Raw genomic sequence first — 22,236 nt, forward strand, 5'->3', positions numbered from 1 at the left:
TTTTTCTGTTAAGGTTGAAGGATGTGTTGTAATTGTCACTGTTCCTTGTCAGACAAATGCAAAGCTGCTGCATTTAATCAATTAAAGCTGATTGATTTGATTGATTGAAAAACACATACTCAGCCACACCATCTTACACAGGCTCTATTTACTGTTATGCATTTCACTAGTAGTCAATGTCATATTTTGAGATACTGCCTGCATGTCACATTAGCTTAAATTCCTTGTGAGAACTTGATATTTTTTAGGTTTTGCATCACAGACTGCTTTGGTTGGTAAACAGCAGTACTGTGTGCATTTTCCCATTGTCACTTTAAGATTATTTCTGGTAGAAATTAATCTCAAATTACGCTTGATCTGATCAAGGTCCATTGGAACAGACTTTGGTAGTCTCAAACTGCAGTAGGTCATTCGTGTCAACGTATATTTCTCCAGAAGCCCACCCACCCCTGTCCAACCAGGATCTATTAATACCAGGCCCTGAGGCTTGTGAGAAATGGTCCACTTTGGCATTTTAGAGCAGCCCAACTTACTTCCTGCCTCTTCACACCAGGAGAGCCCCGGGTGGTTCCTCTATGCATCCAGCTCTTGTTTCCTTCCCTGCACTTCTTCACACACATCCCTGTTTGCGCACACAAATACACCAAAGGCCATGAAGATATCCTTGCGTCTGTGGCCTGAAGGAGTACACGGATACATGTCAAAGCCTCGTTTTGTCTTCTCTTCTTGAAAACAGAGGGGGTTGAAAGCAAAGCTGAAAACACATGGCACCTTTCACCTCTATTGGGCAGCCAGGGAGGAGGGGAGGCCACGGTTTGGAGAGGGTGGGGGAGTTTTGAAACACTTGGTCAGTGTCTGGCAACGGCAGGGTAATTGCTGTGACTGGACAGCAAAGCATGGCATATATGGTTGTGTGTGTGTGTGTGTTCTTACACCTGGGAAAATTACAAGTTTTAACAACCTGGATCGTTTTTCTTTATATCGCCATTCCTAGCAGTTGTGATCGCATTTCATTAACCTTTTTTTCATTTTACAGACAAAGGGATGCAACACCGCTTGACTGTTTTATGTCCCATACCGCGGGCCATCACAAACAAAAGCCCTCAGACAACAATAAACATTTGCTTTAAAACTGGCTTGTGTGGGACCTTTCTCACTAAGTTGTAAAGTTTTTCTACTGTCTTTATGGCCTGTTTTTTCTCCAGTGATTCAAATGTTTTCTGAACTTTAGAAATAAGGTGTGTATAAATAAAAAAAGCCTTATATTTTTATATAATGACTTGATGATGGTGCTAGATGAAAAGTCAAGGGGTTGCCAAAGTTATTACAATTCATCCTGGAGGGGAAACATGAATATCTTTACCAAATACCATAAAAATCCATCCAATAGTTTCAAGACATTTCACCTAAAACCAAAATGGTCAACCTCTTGGTGGCCCTGGAGGAAAAGTAAAGGGATCACCAAAATTCATTAGAATGCATCGTCTTGGGACAATGAACGTCTGCACATAATGGCATGGCAATCCATCCAGTACTTGTCAGGATATTCCAGTCTGGACTGAAAAAAGGTAAAGCAAAAATCTGCAGAAAGACAACTGAAACTAAGCCGAGCCTAAAAATTCAAGTCTAATCAGGATAAGGTTCTGATAAACATTTGTTTTGAGAAGAGATAAGACACTGTTATCATTATGTTACCAGTTGTCTCCAAAGCCCCATGCTGATACTATGGACCCAATGCCACCTCAACAGTAATCTGATGTTACAGGACGTTACAGTATGGCCCTTTACAAGGCAAAATAAATAGGTTTAAATGATGCATGTGTGCTCATGTCTATTCGTGTCAGTGCACACTTTAAACCAGGTTTCTCTGACGTCAAGACAGTTTGAAAGTAAGGAGGACGGGAGAGAGACAGAGAGGGGGGGAGGGGGTGTGGTGTTGACTGGAGGTAGGGACTGCAGGAAAGGAGGGAGGAGGAGGAGGAGGAGGAGGGACTGTGGACTGAGATGCCCTCGATCTCCCAGGGGGCAAAAGCTCTGGAAATGGCTCCGTCGTTCAGAGAAAGTAAGGCAAAGGAGAGGGAGAAATAAACAGTGCAAAAGAACAGGGAACAGTGGAGCAGGAAACTGTCTGTGACCTACTGGACAAACAAATTGGTTTGCAGGCAAACTGGATTAAGAGGTTGAGCTGGGCAAAAAAACAAGGGTGACGGATTTTGCAATGAGAGCTCATCCATTTTGAAATGGGGCTGAATTCAGAGTCTTCATGTGGAAGTGTCCTGTGTATTTTCCGTGTGTATGTGTGTGTGTGTGTGCGTGCATGTGCGCGTGTGAACGCTCTGCAAGTCAATATTTGTCTGCTTTGCCACGTCCCTAGACATCCCATTCGGCGCAACAGACCGTAAAGCTGTCAAATGCGACCTGAATATTCTCTGTCTTCATCTGTTTCCTCCTTTTTCTCTCCCTCCCTCTTCCGCGTGCTCTCTCGCTTCCCTTTGATTTATTTATTTTTTCCTCTCCGTCGATTACAATATCATCGGGAGCAAACATGTTTGCGCACACACACACAGAAAGGCAAGATTATGTCCTCTTTATCTTCAGCGTTTGCACCATGTCTTTTCTGCTTGTGTTAGTCTGTGTATGACTGACATTTGTGGGAACCAGCACGTGTTTTATAGTTACTGCATTATCTACATAATACATTATCTATGGTCCATGTGCAGATACTTTGTTTGCTCAGTACACTTTGATTGTAATTGTCCTGTGAGGTTTTTTTTATTTCTTTCTTTTTTACTACAGTTACATTACAGTTAACTGTCTCATCCTGTACCATCCGTTTCTTGGTATGATCATTTGTGTCAACATCTCTTTGAGCTAAGATCAATCCAGGCTCAATCAGTTGTGTTCCTCACATGGTGGCCATCTTGAAAGAAATGGGGAATTGTTTGAAAAAACAAAATTCGGGCCAGCTACTTGTTTCCCTCTGAGTTTTTAAATACACATAAAGAAATAAATGGATACATCGGTAAATAGATAAACTTTCTATCTAGAAGCCACACTAAAAATCTTCATATTATTTGTCCTATTAGCAAACAAATTCTCTCTTCATGACTAGATGGTAATTTGGGCTATCAAAAAAGCTAGCTAGCCAATGAATGTGGTTGTGGTATAATTTCATATTGCATGTAGCTAAAGCCTGGATATTTTTACATTCCTGGTGGACCTATTGCTGTCAGTGTAATGACCAGTTTAATATCACTTCAGTTTTGCAGCGAACCCTGAAGTCTGACTTTTTTTTTATTCCATATTTACCCAATAACGTATACAAATACATTGCATTGGTTACAGACATCTGAAAAGCAGTCCCCCATGTTAAACTTTTTAGTTTAATCCTTCCACAACTTCTCTTCATGTGCCAACATTTAAAACTCCTGAAAGCGGACACAACTTCTGCTATTTTCTGAAATCATTAGATAAGTAGTGTTGTGATTGATTTGATCACAAAGCAGTAGTTTTAAAAACCGTTTCCTGTGGCAAAATATATTTTGAAAATTCTGTCGTGATTGTGTCAGATGTTGAGCTCAGCCACCTCCTGCATGTTGCCATCTGTCACATGCTTCCTGCTACACATAAAGATTTATATCGGATTTCAAAAAAAAAAAGCATTAGCATTTGCTAAACTATTTCATCGTACGCAAAGCTGGTTTAAATGACTTCAGGTGGTTTACCCCATTTCATCCCTAAATGGAAACCCTCTCGATTGTATGTGTGCTGCAAGACCTGTGTAAAATTGGGCCCGTAGTTGTGGTGACTGATTGCAAACTCAACCTGTGTGTTTATGTGTGAGTGTGTTTTATTATTGCGAGAGGCAGCCTGGCGCGGGCCCAGTCTTTTCTAAGCCTTGATAAAAACGTGCTGGGAGTATGGCAGTACACCCCTACTCCACTACAGGGTACAGGCAGTACCGTGGCCTGTCCTCTCCAATTGGCAGTCTCTGTGCTGCTGTACCACTGATAAGAGGCTGGTGTAAATAAAACTGTACAGCACGTCTCGTTATAACGCTGAAGGTAGAGCGAGGCAGGAGAGAGAGAGTGAACGTGTGGTGTCTGTACTCATTGTTCTGACAGCATACTGCGTCTGTGGTGACGGATGTGTATGTGTGTGTGTGTGTGTGTGTGTGTGTGTGTGTGTGTGTGTGTGTGTGTGTGTGTGTGTGTGTGTGTGTGTGTGTGTTTTTATGGATTTTTGCTGTTTTTTGGTACTGAGAGTACTGTTACGTAAGCCATTTATGTAGGCTCAGTGAACAGCCAAGCTATGTTTTTGTTGGTGACTGCGCTTGTCTGCCTCCCTCCCTCTGTCGCACACACACACACATACACTCTCTCTCTCGCTCTCTCTCCTGCCTTGTTTACACTGTTAAAAACCATTGAGTGTGATATTGGTCGGCCATCGACTGATCCACTGTAATTAGCCTTTTTAATTTCCCATTTAGCCTCACTGACTCTTGAGCCACTTCCTGCAGAAATATGTGCACATACAGTAAACTGTGTCCTGCCCTGCAAGAACTGAGGCTGCACAGGAATTAGAGTGGAAACAAATCTGAGCTGAAGCTTTCTCATGTCAACTTAACCATCACGTGTTCATTTCTGTGCAAAAATCACCCAGCCAATCCAAAAGGCCTCTGTGACTAATCTTTTAATGTTTGACCTAACTCATGTTGTTGTGAAATGATATGACTTTTCAGTTCAGTGTGACCTGTGCATATTAGATAGCGAGGCTGTCCTCGACTAAAGAAATTCTTAGTCGTCTAACCCTCATATTATTTTGTCGACTAATCGATCAGTTGATTTAATCGACAGATCTGTAAAACTTTATTCCTCCACAAAGAATCACCACTTTAAATATGTGTTTACCAGAGATTTGCTCATAAGTTTCTTGGAAATAAGTCACTAAGTTAGAATGAAAAAGCATAAAAACGTACTTACAGACTAAAGAAATCTTAGTCGCCTAAGACCAGAACGACCGATTAGTCGACTAATCGGGGCCAGCCCTGTTAGAGACAATGTGGGACTTTGGACAGGTTTCTAAGACAGATTTAAACCCCTACTCTATACTAACAGCAATGTCCCCTCTCTAATTCTCTTTTTACACACTGTTGAGTGGACACTTTGCCCAAATTGACATTTTCAGATTCCCGTTAAAACATTTCAATTGTGTAATCTAGACAAATGTCAATCCTGTTTATGCAGAATACAAATATGTTAGCCCAATATTTAAAAATTTTTGTCAGTGTAGACTAGCCACTGCAGCCAGAAACGCACACTGTGACTGTGTTTCGGTCAAGACAAAGAGAGCAAATGTAGACTTTTTAGCACTTGATACGTTTTGTTATAAGAAAGAGCAGGTAAATTCCACAGGTTTACTACAGTATAGTCATGAAGACAGCTGGCATTTTATTCATACGCACCAGAGCTGTGTGTTTAACATGCTGTGTTTTACATGTGGTGGGTCGTCCAGAGTTGAATTTGGCATTTTATGTATTACAGCAAGCTTATTCTCTTGGAACAGTGGAGCTCTGTTGTTGAACCTCTCTTGAATGTGGAAGCTCTCGAAGGAAAGGGTTTTTTTTTTGTGTGTAATGGATGCTAAACGGTGCCATGCCATCTCATGCAAGTGGACACGTGAAACCATTTCACAAATGTTTTGATGACTATATTGCAGGAAACAGAAGGTCTTTGCATGACTTTGCTGATTTCCTGAAAAATTGCACATTCACTCATTTTTCCGGATTTGTGTAATACTCACTTAATGTCAATAACGTGTTAAGCTGGCAAACACATGTGCTGCAATGGGAAGATTGAGGAATTGATCAAATAATAAAAATGACCATCAGTGGTTAAAAAAGAAACCCAGGTTTTTTTCCTTATCTCCCATGCAGATGAGGTGTTTGAAGTGTCTCGTATCAACATGGTGTCCTACTTTTTGTGTGTCGCTATCAGCAAAGACAGGCTCTCTAACTCTTATGTTTAATTCTGCGATTGTCTTTGATAAAAGATTCTGTTTAGACTGCGATTCCCCAAGAGGGGACATCTGTTGCAAACTTAGCATATGTGCTCTACCTGTGAAAGAAAGTAGGTTGGAACAACAAGTGTCAAGTCTGAGTGTGGGCATACTGTCACAAAAAATATTTAGTCTTCCACAGGAGGCAGAGAAAAGCAGGGCACCCCAAACAAACAGGGCCTTTCTCTGTCTCTGACAGATTCTTTTGAATGAGGAGAGCGTCTGAATGGCGGCATTATGAGATCACATAGCTGAGCTGAGTGATGTGAGTGTGGTGATAGTGTGTGTGTTGTTGCACCCAAATGCACTAATCGCACCCACAAACCCCCAAATGGGCATTGAGGTTACTTCCCCCTCCCCCCCCCAGGTCTTCGTCTCTGCATCATAACCTAACGATGGTTTGCGTTTTCACATTCAGATCCCGTGCACACGTGGATTGAGTGTAAGAGCAAATAGGACAATGCACCATTGCACACCACATTATTTAGGCAAATGGGAGAACGAGCACTTAGTATGTCAGGGGAAATTACAGGCAAGGGAGTGCACCATCTCTTCCCTGTGAGGCCTGCTCGGTGGGCTAATCCACAATCCCCAATCCTCCTCACGGCTACGTGGTGAAATGTTGCCAGTGCTGGGGAAACCCCACAGTAGTTAACTTTAAGTGAAATGCTCTTGAATAATGCCAAGATAGTGGTGAGAGTCCCAGTGAACTAGACCCAACAGTAATCACAGGTTTTATTTATAGGGCACTTTTTACAACAGTAAACCGTAACAAAGTGATTTACAGTACAAGTTGGACCAAAATGTGAATGATAGGATTGTTTTAGCGTGAGATGGAGACCCATGTCGCTTCATTGGAATAGGCCGACTCGAGCCATTGTTTTGTGACTGTGTCACTTAAATAGTAATATTTACACTTAACAGGGCCGGCTTTGTTAACGTTGCATCCAAAAGGACTTAGCCCACTTAAAAGAAGAGCACTACCGCAAAACCTAAAAACAAGTTTATGTAAAAAAATAAAAATAATAACAATTACACAATGTTTCCCTTTCAGGAAGCAAAAGAACCAGATATGAACCTTCTACTACCTAGCATACAGCTTACAGCTAGCTAGGTAAAACTAGCATTAGAGCTGTAACAATTCCAAATGTTGCTGTACAGTTAATTGTCTCAGAAGTAATTGCGACTAACAATATAATTGTCTCTTTCAGTCAAATTTAAAAGATATTTATTTTTTTAAACAAATTAAGGTTTTGATTGAATTCCAGGATACATCTTTGGTTATAACAATGTCATGTCACCCAGATAATGTTATAACACAAATACACAGCGTATAATGTAAACAATGCCTCTTTATTATAATAAAACAGGTTTTCTAACTTTCCCCCTCTCCCTCCCCCATTGTCATTTTTGTCGCTACGAACGTGTATAGGGTCAAGTGCCAACAACTAGCATAGCTTTAGCTCAACAGTCCTACCAATAATTACTTATATAATTACAATTTGGCATATGTAAACAAAATCAACCATTAACAGTAAAGGTTAGGACCTTAGCTAATGTTAGCAATTAATTGCGGTTAATCCAAGAAACCGTGATTACGTAAAAAAATTGACAAACAATTATGTAATAATTGTTACAGGCCTTATTAGCATTAACAGAAAAAGTATGTAATCTAAACTGAACAAAAGTCAGTGTAGCCCACTGAAATGTTTGTGCTTCTAAAAAGCTTATAATGGTGGCACCATATGAAGGAAGGTTTTCTTTATCAGGGGGATGCAGGGCCTGTAAACACAGATCAAGTTTACAGTACATACAGGGTGGTTATATTGCTTTTTGCTGCCAGGCTTTGCAGGAAGTTTACTTGATTGGCAGGGAGCCCTCTCTGGCTTGTTCTCTTTTATGGCCCTTTATGAAATAACTGAGCCCCACTGCAACAACAGTTGAGCAATATTTCAGAGAGGGAAGCGAAAAGGGAAGCAGCTTCAGTGGCATGTGGCACCTGATCACCACCCCATCCCCACCTCCCAACACATGTGTACGCACACACACACACACACACACACACACACACACACACACACACACACACACACACACACTAACTTACCATGGGCTGTGCAACTTTTATTATGTCAGCTAAGTGCTGAATCTGTGGCAATGTGACAAAGGACTCCCCAATAACAGAGTTGACAGGGAAAGTCTACCATTTGGAGAATCCTTTTTGTTTCTCTTTGGTCTTTTTTCATTTTCTGATGGTTAGTTTTTATTCACTTCACATTAACCATCTTCATTCATTCCTGTGTTTCCTGATGAGCGGCAGGAGGATGCCAACATTACATTTTTACAGTTTGTTTTGTGTTATTTCAATGTTGAAATAAAGGGCCTTTAGATTCTGCAACGTACTTTGGAATAGGCCCCTGAGTAGAGTGCTTTTTTCTTTTTTTATTCACAGAGAACTATTTAAAACGCACAAGTTTGAGCTGATGTCAAGCGTGTGTGTCCTCTGCGCCGGTTACCCCTTCTTTTCTAACTAACAAGTTCACCCTCTTGCGATCAAAGGGGCCTCAAGATTTATTACTTTAATTTGGCAGTGAACATGGCTGATGGTGGCTGTTACCAAGCGTAGGGCCCCCTGTTAGCACTTAGCTGGCTAACTGGAGTGACGGGCATCTGGCTGGGTGGCTGCCTGGCTGTGTGTACCCTCAGTTACTCCCCCTTTTGCCCCACGGTGACCTCACACAACTTCATTCTCCTTGAAGCGAGGCACCATGCAGGCATTTCCTGACAATTTATGTCCTTGTGCCACAAGCAGGGGCATGCCCTGCACTAAAATCCTATCCCAGGCCCATATAGCACACGCGCCTTGGCCCCCCAGAACACTGGTTATAGTGTTGCACCACTGTCTGTAAGGCAGAGTCATTATTTGCGGTAGCCATGCTAGTGTTAAGCTGATTTACTACAAATTACCTATATTTTACAATACTGCAAACCATAGCTGTAAATGTGTTTTCTGACCTTCCAGGCAGCTATTGGTGTCCATTTGATTTTTTTTAACCAGATTAGAGCTGCTGAGCATGAATGCTCTTTTCCAGGAACACTCAGCACACACACACACACACACACACACACACACATTCACACCTGGAAGCTGCCCAGTACAATCACAGTTTGATCCTTTGGCCACTAAGGAGCCCACCTGGGGCAGCCGGGGGTTAAGTACCTTGCTCAGGGGCATTTCAGTAGTGAAGTAAGGGAAATAGTAAATTGAAACTCCCTTGTCATGCAACTTCTTAGTTCTAACTACGTATTTTCAAGTTTCAATTAACTGCACATTGATTTTCATAGATTACAGGACTTAATTTAGCTCAGTACCAGCAAAAAAAAAAATTTACATCTAAGAAACAACATAATGTTTTGGAAATGGTCAGCAGTAAAGTATGTGCATGTATTAGATGGGCTAAAAACACAATATGGGCCTTTTTTAAGAATATTATGTTGGAGGTTAAAACACAAATGTGTATTTGTATTTGCGCTTGAATGGTCATAAAATTTCCCCTGCAAGGGCAATCAATGAGCTTGAATCAATATGATGGAAGAAATCCAATGCAGTTTAGCAGGGCAACCGCAGCACGTTTAAAAAATGAGAATTACAGTTGATCCAACAATGATGAATCAGGGAGTCACAGAAGCAACAGAGGGACTATGTGATTAATGCAAATTAGGGACATCAGTGGGTGTGTTGGGGGATTCTGTCTACATCTCCACTACATGTCTTGTTCTCTAAAGGTTAAGTGGCTGCTTTTGCCAGCTAATTCGGCCATATGCTCATCTGTGCATTTGACACTGGCGCGCCATACGCTCACATTACAAATTATGCCTCTTGAATATGCAGCCAATTAAAAAGGACATTGCTCACCAGCTCAGTCTACTTGGTGTAAAGTTGTTGTATGGAAATAAATGGCAGACAAATCTATGATGTGCTGGTTTTAAAGGTTGCATTGCAGTGGCTTATATTCTCTAGTCACGCTCACTTGTGCAGCCTACCGTCTTTTGCATAACTTGTTTCATAAGCACTCTACTGGCAGGCACACTCTGTCATGTACGGTCCGTGTCATTTCTGCTTTTGGTAGGGCTTATTACAGTACAGGCCGTTCCCTAATGTCACTGTGGTTACAAAACCACACAAGCCATCTCTCCCTGACTTTTTTTTTTTTTGTCATCTAAGAATTGGCTTCCTGTTTTCATTGTGTTCTCTTCTCTCTCTGGAGGTGTCGTAACCCAGGAGGATGTGCCAAGAACAAACCAAGGTCTGGTCGGGAGAGATCGCTCTGTGCTTGCACTGGGAACAGACGCTAACACCCACACACATGCACGCCTAGTTTGCACACACACAATATCCAGATGTTAACTGTGTGTGTGTGTGTGTGTGTGTGTGTTTTCGATATGTGTGCGTGCGTGCTCTTTGATGTGTGATGTGTATGGCATGTACAGTGCTCATTGCCAACCCATAAAAAGTTGTTTGCCTGGGCCTGATCCGATGTGCCCTTCAACAGCACCCTGTATGTGTGCATGCCAGGCTCCTGTCTCTCCTTTTATTGTTGTACAAGGTACACGTTCATAAAATATAGGTGAACATGACAATCTAGAGGGCTAGTATACAAGCAGAGAGTGTGGTGCAACAAAAGTAGTACTCCACTCAACAATAACTTTATGGCTTTGAGTCAATAGCAGGAATGCATCATTCTTGCATATTAAGCTGACACAATTTGTGCACAAACTTAATTAATTAATTTGGGTCTACAGTATATGTTGACATAAAAGAGTGTTCACTTTTAAATACTTCTTTGCTTGCAGAATAGTAGAGCTGGAGAACAATGTGCATGTGCATACTTGTGAGTGTGTCACACAAACTGAATGATGCACTCTATGATTATTACTGTTAGACATTTGTTGGCAAATTAGCCTACATCAAGCATGTATGGGCAAGAATATGACACCTCCTGCCACTATTTGCATATTCATATTATTCTATTTGGAGCGGAATCTGACCAGTCTGAAGGCGGATCATTTGACTCATCAAATTATAAAGCTGTTGTAGGCTAAATTATATATTACAATACACCCATTAATCCATCAAATAATGAAAAAGATTAAATCTAAATTCTGAAAAGTCGAAGGGGCTCAAATAATGAAAGCATTAGCCGACACTAGCAGATAACACAGTATCTGACTGCAAAACATGAGCAGTTTTTGAAAAGTCAAGTTGTCCGTGCTCTCTGATGGACAAACTATGGCTTTTGCATTTCTTTCCTGACATGTCTTGTTACTTATCAGCCGACGTTTTTGCAACATATCTGCAACAAGCTCATTTTATTATGGATTTATTGGTTATCCGTGTTAAAGATTCACTCCTGATTTTGTTGTAGCTACTGTATCTAAAGGTCCCCAAATGCAGACACTTCATCCTAGTTCACTAGTTGTCTTCAAAAGTTTTGTTGAAAACAAGACATTTTTGGATTATGGGTTCCCTGCTGAGTGTTTTATGGTTGCATTTTTTAACCTGAACAATTTTTTATTTATTTATTAAATTCATCTTCTCTTCACCTTAACCTTATGCCTCATTTTCTCTCCATTTCATTTCTCTCCATACATTGTTCGTTTTCTCTCCATTTCATACAACTTTTCAAAATGTGCTACATGTGTGTGATTGTTAATAAGTGTCCTCGCTCTTTTCTTTTGTTGTTGTGCAGCTGGTGAGAAGGCCATAGTTTGTGACCAGTGTGGTGCCCAGTTCCAGACAGAGGAATCCCTGGAGGCTCATCGGCAGATCCACACCGGTATGAACACACACGCAGCCAGACATATCATCGTGACACCAGAGACATAAACAAAAACATATGAACTCCCCTGCTACATCTCCATGTTTGAGGATTGAGAGGTTCCATTTTGTGGGAAAGGCATATTTTGGAAAAGACAGATAGCATTGAAAAAGTTTAAGGAAGTACTGCAATGAGATGAAATTCAAATATTGAGATCACATTGAACCATTAGGTCCCTTTCACACTCCCAATCTGGCTCATTAAGCCCTCTCTGGCTAACTGGAGCCATGGATAGACAAACAGACAGATCCCATCATCTTGGATTAGTCCCACTCGCCCTAAATCAAGACAGACCCAACAGTAATCAACAAACCCGGGAAAACTTGGCAGGTCGATGTTGTTTATCAGTGCTCAGCTATGAAGATGGGAAGACGAGGACGATCTAGGTGCCAAGATGTAAATAGGAAGAAGTAAATCCCCCTTCAGCAGATGTGTGACGGCCCAGAACAGTTTCACTGCTGGAGATGAACTCTTTAATTTGGGGCGAAAGGATTGTCTCAGATTTTCACCACTTTGTTACCAAGATGGTGTGCTTGGGGCATTCTGTTTGTGTGTTTGTGAGTCCTTTGGTTTCACTTAGTTGCATTTATACTTCTCTGTGGACCAGATTTTGAATGTAGATCCAACATTTTGGACAAAGGCTCCAGATTAAAAACAAATAGACCCCGTTACGAGCTGCCTCTCAGTTGCACACTACGCGCTGCCATACTGCTAATCATAGGACGGCGATAGATAATATTGCCCCATATGGAGGAGCAGCTGTAAACAGGTCATATAAATATCAGATTTAAAAGGGTCAAGTCTTCCTCTGAAACTGCTTGTGTCTTCAGCAAACATTTCTGTAGTCTATTACATTGTACAATACCATGAGCAAAAGTGGAAATTCTGCATTAAGGGTGGTGCTAGAGGAAAGGCCACAGGAGCTGCAAGTTCAGTAGGTTTCATCCTCTGGTGAGCATGAATGTCCACTGCAAGTTTAATGGCAATGTGTCCATCAATTAGTGATATTTTGCATATACAGTTTAGGACACTGGAGGAAAGTCTATGTCAAAAATGCAAAAAGTTCATCCTCTGGAGAACATGAGTGTTGTTGATCATGTTTATGGCCCGTCTGCCCAGCTAATTTTGGCCTAAAAGTCACCCACCAAGCGATCCACATTGCCATCTTTTAGCCCCAGCATGTCAAACAAAATGACATGAGAGAAAATAGTCCTGTCAATGCACATTCAAGCCCAAAACCGATCCTCGAAAATAGCCACACATGATCATTATCATCATCTTGTGTTTTGTCCTTCATCTGAAGCCGTGACCCTTAGGCTCCCGGTAGCAGCTCTCATTGCGTGGCTCCACTTCTTTTACTTTGTGTTCCCCTTCCCCCCCCCTCCCCCCTCCACTGCTCCTTGACATTTGAGAGGGGAAGGCAGGGTGGTGTATATGGGGGTTACTCCTGAGGGGCAGGCCGTCAGCCAATCAGCTCCATGACAGTAAAGAAGGGTTAAATGAGGCTAATGATCCAGCAGCCATAACAGCGGAAAGGAGCACTCTAAATATAGGCATTCCAGTCTGAAACCAATGTTAGGGTTTGGGGAGTGGGGGATTGGCGCTGCAGCCAGGGCCAGACGTGTCTTCCTGCCAGACAACTGGCGCAGCAGCAGCAGCAGCAGCAGCAGCAGCAGCAGTAATAGTATAGTAATCATCCATGTGTTGAACCCCTCTGAGGATCAGAGTGAAAAATTGACTCTGTTAAAATATGACAGGGCAGTTTCACTGCACCATATGATTCTCAGTTTCAGTGTCTCCATCTCTGTGCACTTTAAGCTACTGTACACTTACAGTATATTATGATATCTCTGAGCTGGATTTGAGCACTTGACATTGTACCCCCACCCACCCACTGTGAAAGCATGGCTCTTATTTTCAATATTGCACTCAGTGATTGCTGTCACTACTGTGACTCTCAAAATCAATAGTGAGCTGAACGTTGACAGCATTTAGCTGGTTGGTCTGTTTCCAGCAGGGGAGTGACTGATGAGAGGAGAGTGAGAGAGGTAAACAAACAGCTCCCTTTCTGTCTCTTACTTTAACTTTGTGATGACTTAGTAGGAACTGGTTGAATTTTGCTTTGATGGAGTACGTCGTCAGAATATGAAGTGGAACATGCACTATCCAAAGTGCTGTTCTGGTTTGACTGTAGGAGTCTATTTTGTATCCTTTCAGTTAATTTCCCACCTGATGGGCCAATCTGTCCAGCTATTTATTTTATAATTTATTTCAAATACATCAAAGTCCAACAGGTCCACAAGAAATATGAAAATCCAAGTTAATGAATAGATTCATGCTCCCCAGAGGCTGAACTCTTTGATTTCGTACACGCTATTCCTCTGGCGCTATGATTTTTTTCAGACTACATTTCATGGTCCTAAGGGGACCAACCATTTAGATTTTAATCACCTACTGGATTTTCCTCTATGTAGTCCCTTTACATCCTAGCATAATTTACTTTTTGAATCCCTTAAATCTCTAAGAATAGCTAAATTGTTACAGATGTTCATTCAAACACATTTTACCAATGGGGTTTGATAAATAAGGCATCCTCTCAGGACTGCTAGCTGGGTTTTAGACTTTTATTCTATTTTTATTTATGTATGGCCTTCATCATATGTCAAGAAAATGCAAATAATGATATCCCAGCAGAATATACAGGGACTGACAAAACATAAGAAAATCCATCCGATACAAAAGCAGCTCCACTGGCCAGTACTGTGTTAAATCTGTTTGAGCTAGAAAGCTTAACAAACAGGGATTTATTTATACAGCAATGTCTGTGTGTACAGTACCCAAGATGCAAAACATCAGAGAGGGCGGTGGTGGGAGCATGGGGTTACTGTTGGGCATCAAAGCCAGATTTGATCTCTGCCTGCCTCTTGGCAGCCCTTCAGCCCTTGGCTAATGTTCTCTGATGACAATATTTGGCCTCTGAATCTGTGTTTCTTGCTGCTTTGAATGGGAACTATTGTGGCGTATCCTCTGTTGTCCTGATCAGCTGCAGTCTGACTTAACCTCTGCCTCTTTCTCAGTTTGTCTGTCCGCTCTTGCTTTTTAAAAGGGCTGCCCTTGGTATGTCACACACCTATGTTGCTCAACAGCCTTCATACTGTAGGTGGGACGTACTGTATAGTGGGTGGTTATCCAAAACCATGGGATAGTTTGGAGGTCATTGTGGCATTACTGGAGCTGTCATCGTCGCTAACGGACAAGCTCTTTTGCTCGGAGGGGGGGGCAGCAACACATCATGTGGATGTTTTTATCAAATTAACTCGTGCAAATACACATGCACAAACACCCACTGCAAACTATCCCATTCTTTGGCAGTGCACACACATACAAATCGATCCAGGAATGCCTGTGTTCAGGAGCCGAAGTCACTTGTGAGTTGCATTACATCTACTGACAGCTAATTTTTGTCACATATTTTCCCAAATTGGATGGCCTCGCATCAGAGTCTCTCAATTTCTCTAAATTTGGACTCCCCTCAGGGCTTTTGCAAGCAAGAAACACAGTCTGTCTGGCTTTCATGGACCTCTCATCCTTAAAGAAAAAAGAACTGCTGTCGTTTAAAGTTGTTGCCCATTTACTACTGTCTCTCTGGCGTCAGCCACACTCCTACTTGTTTATTTTAAAACAGAAATGGTTTCCATCCTTATAAGTGTTTTAGCTATGTTACAGAACTAATCTCTGTCCATACCAACATGCAATTCCCGTACACTGGGCAGGCGTGTGCCGGTGTAAACACGGTGAAAAGGCTGTTAACGCCACTGCACACGGAAATTGTCGCAAATCGCTCAAATAATAGCTTGCCTCTTGCGCATATGGGCAATAGTAGCATTGTAAAATGGAGAATTTAACTGCACAACAGCATCAACAACAAGGTCAGAATCGGCGATGGGTGCCTGCATCATTGTTTCCAAATGTCTCAGTTTAAGGGGCTCGAAAACGCCGCAGTAGTGTGGATGCCAAGCGTAAACGTAGCAAAAGTTGTCCATTTTAAAACAAACAAGTAGTAGTGTGGATGTAGCCTTTTGTGTCCTCCAATTGCTATGCAATGTATGCACTGAGACTCTGACTCTGTTTTAAGGCCTAGCTTTGCACTGTTGGCAGCCTTCCAGGCAAACACAACATGTAAAGCTACATGCTTATAGGAAGGATTTCTTGGTGTATACTTCCATTTCATCATGCGGATGACTGGCAGGAAGCAGAGCATGATGTAATGTGAATACTGATATGGGGCCACTCCAAACTGCATTTTTATTTTTTTAATACTGTCTAAATGGAGAAGAAAAAACTAATATCTCTTATTCTGATACAGCAGATAAGATCATCATATTAATAGTAGCCCTGATTCAGAACTGTTGTACTAAGTGTCATGGCCTGGATGGTAATCAGAATTTTTTGTTACAGGACCAATGTTGAAAACACCCCTACTGCATACAAGGAGATGTGATTTAACTTAATGTATTTCCAGTCTGTAGCCTAATTGTCCTCAAATGCCAGTGTGCTTCTTTTCTTTTTTTTTTTTTCATTTGAGCAACATTATTCCTTTGGAAGAGATTGCAAGAGATGCAAAATGACATGCCTGACATGTAGGAGCAGCCTTTCCCTCCTTATCCTCTGGGATCATATGCAGGCACACGGGTCAAGCTTTTATCTAAAGCAGGTTTTTTTTTTCTCAATGTTGACATGGAAGAAGTAGCTGTTGAATTTTGTAACATTGACTTTCAATTTATGGGGCAGAAAAAGAGGATTTTATGTATTAATGAGACAATAAAGTGCTTTAACACATAATGTGAACTCTGCCTTTGACAGGAACAGTAAAATTGAAGTAGCTAGTGATTGTTTAATATGGACATCGTCATTGCATTCATAATTCATTCATTGCATTCTCTATTATAAATCTTGGGACATTTGGTGCTGTACACTGTGAAATTTCCTCTTTGTAATATCAGCTGCAGATTGTTTCCAACGGTGTTTCAATGTGGTATTTGTCCCACACCGTAATGTAATTTTGGGAAACAGTTGTGCTCATTTTAACACGGCCACCTCCAACGTGTCATTTTCAGTTTGCATTTCCAGTAAAACCTCTACCCGTCGGGCTGTAGGCTACAAGACACTGAGCTCTGAGCTGCAGTTTTGTTTTGTCCTCATTCTGCCTTCATCTCTAAACTTCTGCCAGCTATCTTCATCTCTTTTTTTCCTCATTAGATTGTGTTGGTCCCAGCCATAAGTTATAGCCCTTGTATTTTATTGGTAAAGCCCACCACACTCACATTCCACTTGATTAAACTGTAGCTTGGTGCAGAAAAGCAAAAGGTCAGAATATGTTTACAGAGAAAGTGGCTCACAAACACGAAAGTTAGCAATAAATTGAAGTTAAATTACTTTCTTTTGCTTTGTTTTTTAGTCTCTCTGTGGATTTAAAAAAAAAATGCAGATTTCACTACAAGTGATTTATTCATTTTACAGGCTCTATAACTGCCAATCTGAACCGTATATTCACAAGGGCACACTTTGTAATTTCCACTAAAATCTGCACATTCATCCGTCAAACTAAGGCCACATTTAGTACAAGCAGTTGCCTGTTATTCAACATGAGCTGTAGAGTAGCAGCAGGAACAACAGGGACTGCTTCTCCCATATGACCTGTGTAGAAATGAGTTTGGAAGAATTTGTTGTCCGACTGTTGGTGTTCCTGTTTATACATGAATCATCTCCATGTATACACACACACACACAGCAGTAAATCCACATATAATAGGAGGGGGAGGCTGCTCTCACTCTTTTCTCTTTCTTTCTTTCTTTCTCTCTTTATCTCGCTCCGTCCTTTTTTAAAGTCTTGTAATACAGGGAAAATATGCAAACCATGGAGTGGCAATAGTGGGTTTAGCCAGTGGGAACACAGCGTGATTCCAGCAGGCCTCCGCCGCAGAGTAAACACTTTCTTTTCTCAAGCCAGAAATAGTTTGGCTGGAGAGAGAGCGGCAGAAAAAGAGGATAGGAGGACAGACAGAAAAAGTGAAAGTGAAAGAGGGGGTGAAAAGGAGTACATCAAGGTTATGAGAGTCAGATAATAATACAAAATAAGCTCTTTTTAGTCACATTATTTCTTTTCGTCCTCGTCTTTTTCTTCCTTGAGAATTGTACGCTGGTGGGTTTGCAATCAGTCAGCCCAAATACAAACAAACCCACAAAACACACACAAATACACACACACACACACACACACACACACACACACACACAAAGTCCAGTCATGTCACTCAAGCAAATTAGGCCAATGGCAGCGCTACACAGGGGTCACGTCAAAAGTGCCGATTGTCTCAATCACATTAGTCCAGCACTGGCATCTGTTTAGCATTTAGTTAATTGTGATGTTATTAAGTTGTCAGTGAGCATTAGGGTGGCGATAAGCAAAGCAAATATTCTTCCAGCACGGGCAGGCTGTGCTACACACGTGCTGCTGATACACACACTAACGCGTGCGCACACACGCACACACATGCAGGAACATACAGTCCCCTGGACCCTGCAAGTGTGAATAGGATTCCACTCAACCTGCTGCTCTAAATGCCTGAAAATATCACCATTAAGGTAAAATAAACCATGTTTTAGAGGCATTCAAGCTCAGTGCAAGTCATCGCTAAAGGCCAGATGTGCATTAGCATTAGGACTTTTGATCACAAAATGTTAGCATGTTGAGCTTCATGGCGGTGTCATCTGGTGAGTCAAAACGCTGATTAGCACCAGGCTTGTCGTCGTTTCCCCATCACACTCATAATCAAGCAAGCTGTCCACGGTTGAAGGCAGATTATTTGTCTGTCTGTCTGTCTGTCTGCCTGTCTGAGTGCCTGTGTGTGTGTGTGTGTGTTTGTGTGTCTGTGTCTCTCTGTGCCGGGCTGGACAGAGAACATTCTGGGTCACATCGGGTATCAGGTGCTATGTTCACCTTGCCAAGCCAACACTGAGACGTACAGAGTAGGGCTGCACGATATGAGGAAAATATCTTATTGCGATTATTTTTGACTGATATTGCGATATGATTCACGATATTGAAGGGAATAATCATTTTTGTATAATTATTCTCATTTTCATTGCAAAAAATGTAAATTAAAAAAATATATATATTATATTGTGATTTTTGCGAGAATCTGTACCAAACAAAGATTCCTAAGTCTGTAGGATAGGATTTGTAGGCTGGGAGGTCACTGCAGCACCACAATACCCACACAGTCCATATTGCGATTTCGATAAATTAGCGATTAATTGTGCAGCCCTAGTACAGAGACATGCAGAGATCAACGTTGTCTTCTGTTCACATCAAACAAACAGGCGAAACGCTACAGAGTACATGTGTATTGCTCCGTGTTCAGTCTAGATCACGCTCAACCCTTCATGAGGGTATGAATGTTATTTTGTCTGTTTTACACACAAGAAAAACATGAAATGTCAGGCAAAAATCCCAGTTGCCCCGAGCCCAATGTAACATTCTTCAATTTGCTTGTTTTGTCAAAAGGCCTCAGTACACAGTAAAACTGATCGAAGCAACACATCCTGGAAGCTGTAACAAGTAGCCGTTTTGGGAGAATTTTTGGTTGGAAATTTTACTTTTGCAAATAATCGATTATTAAAATTGTTGATTGATTTTCTGTCGGACAATCGCAGCATTATACAGAAAATCTTTAAGACAGGAATACCAGAAGGTGGTTTCTGTCCAGAATATCTATTCACTGTTGAAATGTTTGTAAGATGAGCATTTCAAACCCCACGGATCCTTTACCTTGGTCTCTGTAAACAAATACCTCTTTCTTTCCTTCTCCCTGTGTCTCCCCCCTCCTTGACTCACTCACCTTCCAAAACAAGAAGAGTACAACTGGTCAGAGACACTATCGGTGGCTAAATTAAATCAAGCGGCACTAGCTAGACTATAGTCTTCTCTCGCAACTAACCCCCTCCCTCTCCCTCAGCAAACAAATTTTTTCCCCAGATAAGATCTAAATGAGTTTTTCCAGGCGGAGAAAGATCCTGCGTTTGGCTGATGGATACTGTGCACGGCTTCGGTGTGAACAGCACCCTGTAGAAATCATCCGCCACGGACATAAGTGTTATGAACAGTGGCCAACGTGAATAGGGGCATGTGTGGTTTGTGTGTAAATGAGATAAAATGTGTGAATGAGAGTTGGCACTGCTACACCCCCCCCCCGCACCCAGCTTCATTCATTGAGAAATACCCAACTGGGCCTCTGCACTGCAGAGCCTCAGTGCCGAGGCTTAGTGTCATGGTGGGCACAGTCGCATTGATGCATCGCCACAGGAAACCATGGGACAGCAGCATGTCAGGGAGGGAGGTAGTATTCTTATAAGGGGGAAATAGGTGGGTGGGATCCAGTAGCAAATTGGGATGTCCGTAGTGGTGCCACAGTCTTGCTGCAGGAGAATCCCCACATGGATGGATCATTGGAAACCAGGGACAGCAGCCACACATCCAGAGAGACCAATAAAATGATGTGGTATGGGCAGTGGGAGGATTGGGGGGGGGGGGGTGCGGATTATAGACTCCCAGAGGGCTCTGCGATTCACGGGCCATAAAATGGAAGTCAGCAGGACACACTGCAAATCTGCCCAGCCAATATCCACCATCCCTTTCCTCCCCGTTTCGTCCCTGAGGATGTGTCTCAGCCGTACATCACAATGCCGCCCCGGCGAGCACGTCCCGTTGTCGGACAATCTCAAATCCTTGGATGCCGCTATTCTCCCCCGTTACATTTGCATGTCAGCTGCTGTGGCTTTGTTCAAGATCTGCTTGGTTAAAAAAGAAAGCGAGAAAAAAAGGGAAGATAGATAAGGAAAGAGACAGAACGGTGGAAATCTACGATGGCTTTTGCCATCCGGGGAATAAACAAAAAAAAAAAAAAAAAAGCCAGCTTTTGTCAGGAGGTTCCCTACTTTCAGATATCCCATCGCATTTTAACCTTGGTCAGGCGAGGACTTTGAATATAAAAGGATTCGCCCAAGAGAGGGATAGAGAGAAAGAGATGTGGAACACTGGCCCCACGTCCACAATAGCCAGGAATCTTTTGTCCACGGTGTTATTTGAAGTAAATCTCCCTCTGTAATTAGATTGGAGCTGTTTGTGGACATCTTAGGAGAGCGCGTCAGTGTTAAAACAGCAACGTGCGAGGGCCCTTTTAATTTACAGTGCAAATACCTTTCGATTAGCGTGGCGAGGGAGGAGGGGGGAGTAGGGACTGAGGAGGAAGGACAATAGGGGAGCCTTTCAATCCTTTTCTTTTTGTTGTTGTTGTTTGAGAGCGGCAAGAGGTTCGAGCAGCTCTCCTGTGTTCCTTAATTGTGAAGCAAGGAGATTAGTACGAGTGCTTCCAACCTTTCACCCCAAACAAAGGAGCCATCAGATCCTGTTGCCTAGTGACACAAGGTTTCAGTCCGGCAAATTTAGCCACTGCCTACACCACTCCGGCTCCTCGCGGAACGCCTTACGAGAAGGAATGAAATCTCCGGCCTTTGCTCGTCGCGCAACCCCACGCAAACCATTTCTGTCCCCCCGTCCGTCTGACAGCACCCGTAATGGCACCGAGCAGCCACGCTAATGAAAATGGCCGTTCATCCTCACTCCATGTCTGTCTCTCAGACTCATATAAAAGTTAATGTACCCGTGACAATGACATTCAGAAGACCGTTTAGCATTGGACAAATGCTGCATTTCTTGGTGGCAAGAGCAGCCAGGCACACAGAAATGTCCTTTTACACTCAATCAAAGGGCACTTAGCAGTGTCATATTGATTATAGGAGCTTTACCCTCGTCAATCTTTAATGGGTCATTTTGGCAGCCTTCCCGTAGATGGCTTCAATGGATAGAACTGTCTCAACAGGAAGAAAGGGGTTCAAGTCAGTGCTGGTCACTTTTAACATGACAGCCATAGATATACGCTCATCAGAGGGAGACTGCCTCACAGTGTGTCTGCGTGTGAGTGTGTCTTGAAGCAAGAGAAAATTATTAAGACAAAACAAGCACAGATCCTGGACTATTCCAATTATGAAAATGACATGTAGACCTAATTAATTATCGTTCCATTAGAATGTGATTTTGGCTCCCAGTTGATGAGCTGGCTTCATCTCTCTGTAAAGGAAATGAACTACTTACCAGCCACCCTGAGAAAACAGCTTAGATCAGTTTACACGCACCAACAAAGAGGCTTTAATATAATGTTAGAATTCTAGGTTGTGTGTT

The 22,236-nt window shown here is 42.1% G+C and overlaps 1 protein-coding gene across 7 annotated transcripts in view; it reads left to right on the top strand.

Annotated features, from left to right (window-relative positions):
* The window catches only part of zbtb16a (zinc finger and BTB domain containing 16a), a 157,416-nt gene that overhangs the window by 89,767 nt on the left and 45,413 nt on the right, over positions 1 to 22,236 (top strand). For all 7 annotated transcript variants that reach the window (XM_028596439.1, XM_028596441.1, XM_028596443.1 and 4 more), the window contains one exon: positions 11,808 to 11,894. In XM_028596439.1, coding sequence (XP_028452240.1) covers positions 11,808 to 11,894 — 87 coding nt within the window. The remainder of the gene's footprint in view (positions 1 to 11,807; positions 11,895 to 22,236) is intronic.

The sequence above is a fragment of the Perca flavescens genome, chromosome 13, assembly GCF_004354835.1.
Source record: "Perca flavescens isolate YP-PL-M2 chromosome 13, PFLA_1.0, whole genome shotgun sequence".
In the NCBI taxonomy this organism is placed as follows: Eukaryota; Metazoa; Chordata; class Actinopteri; order Perciformes; family Percidae; genus Perca; species Perca flavescens.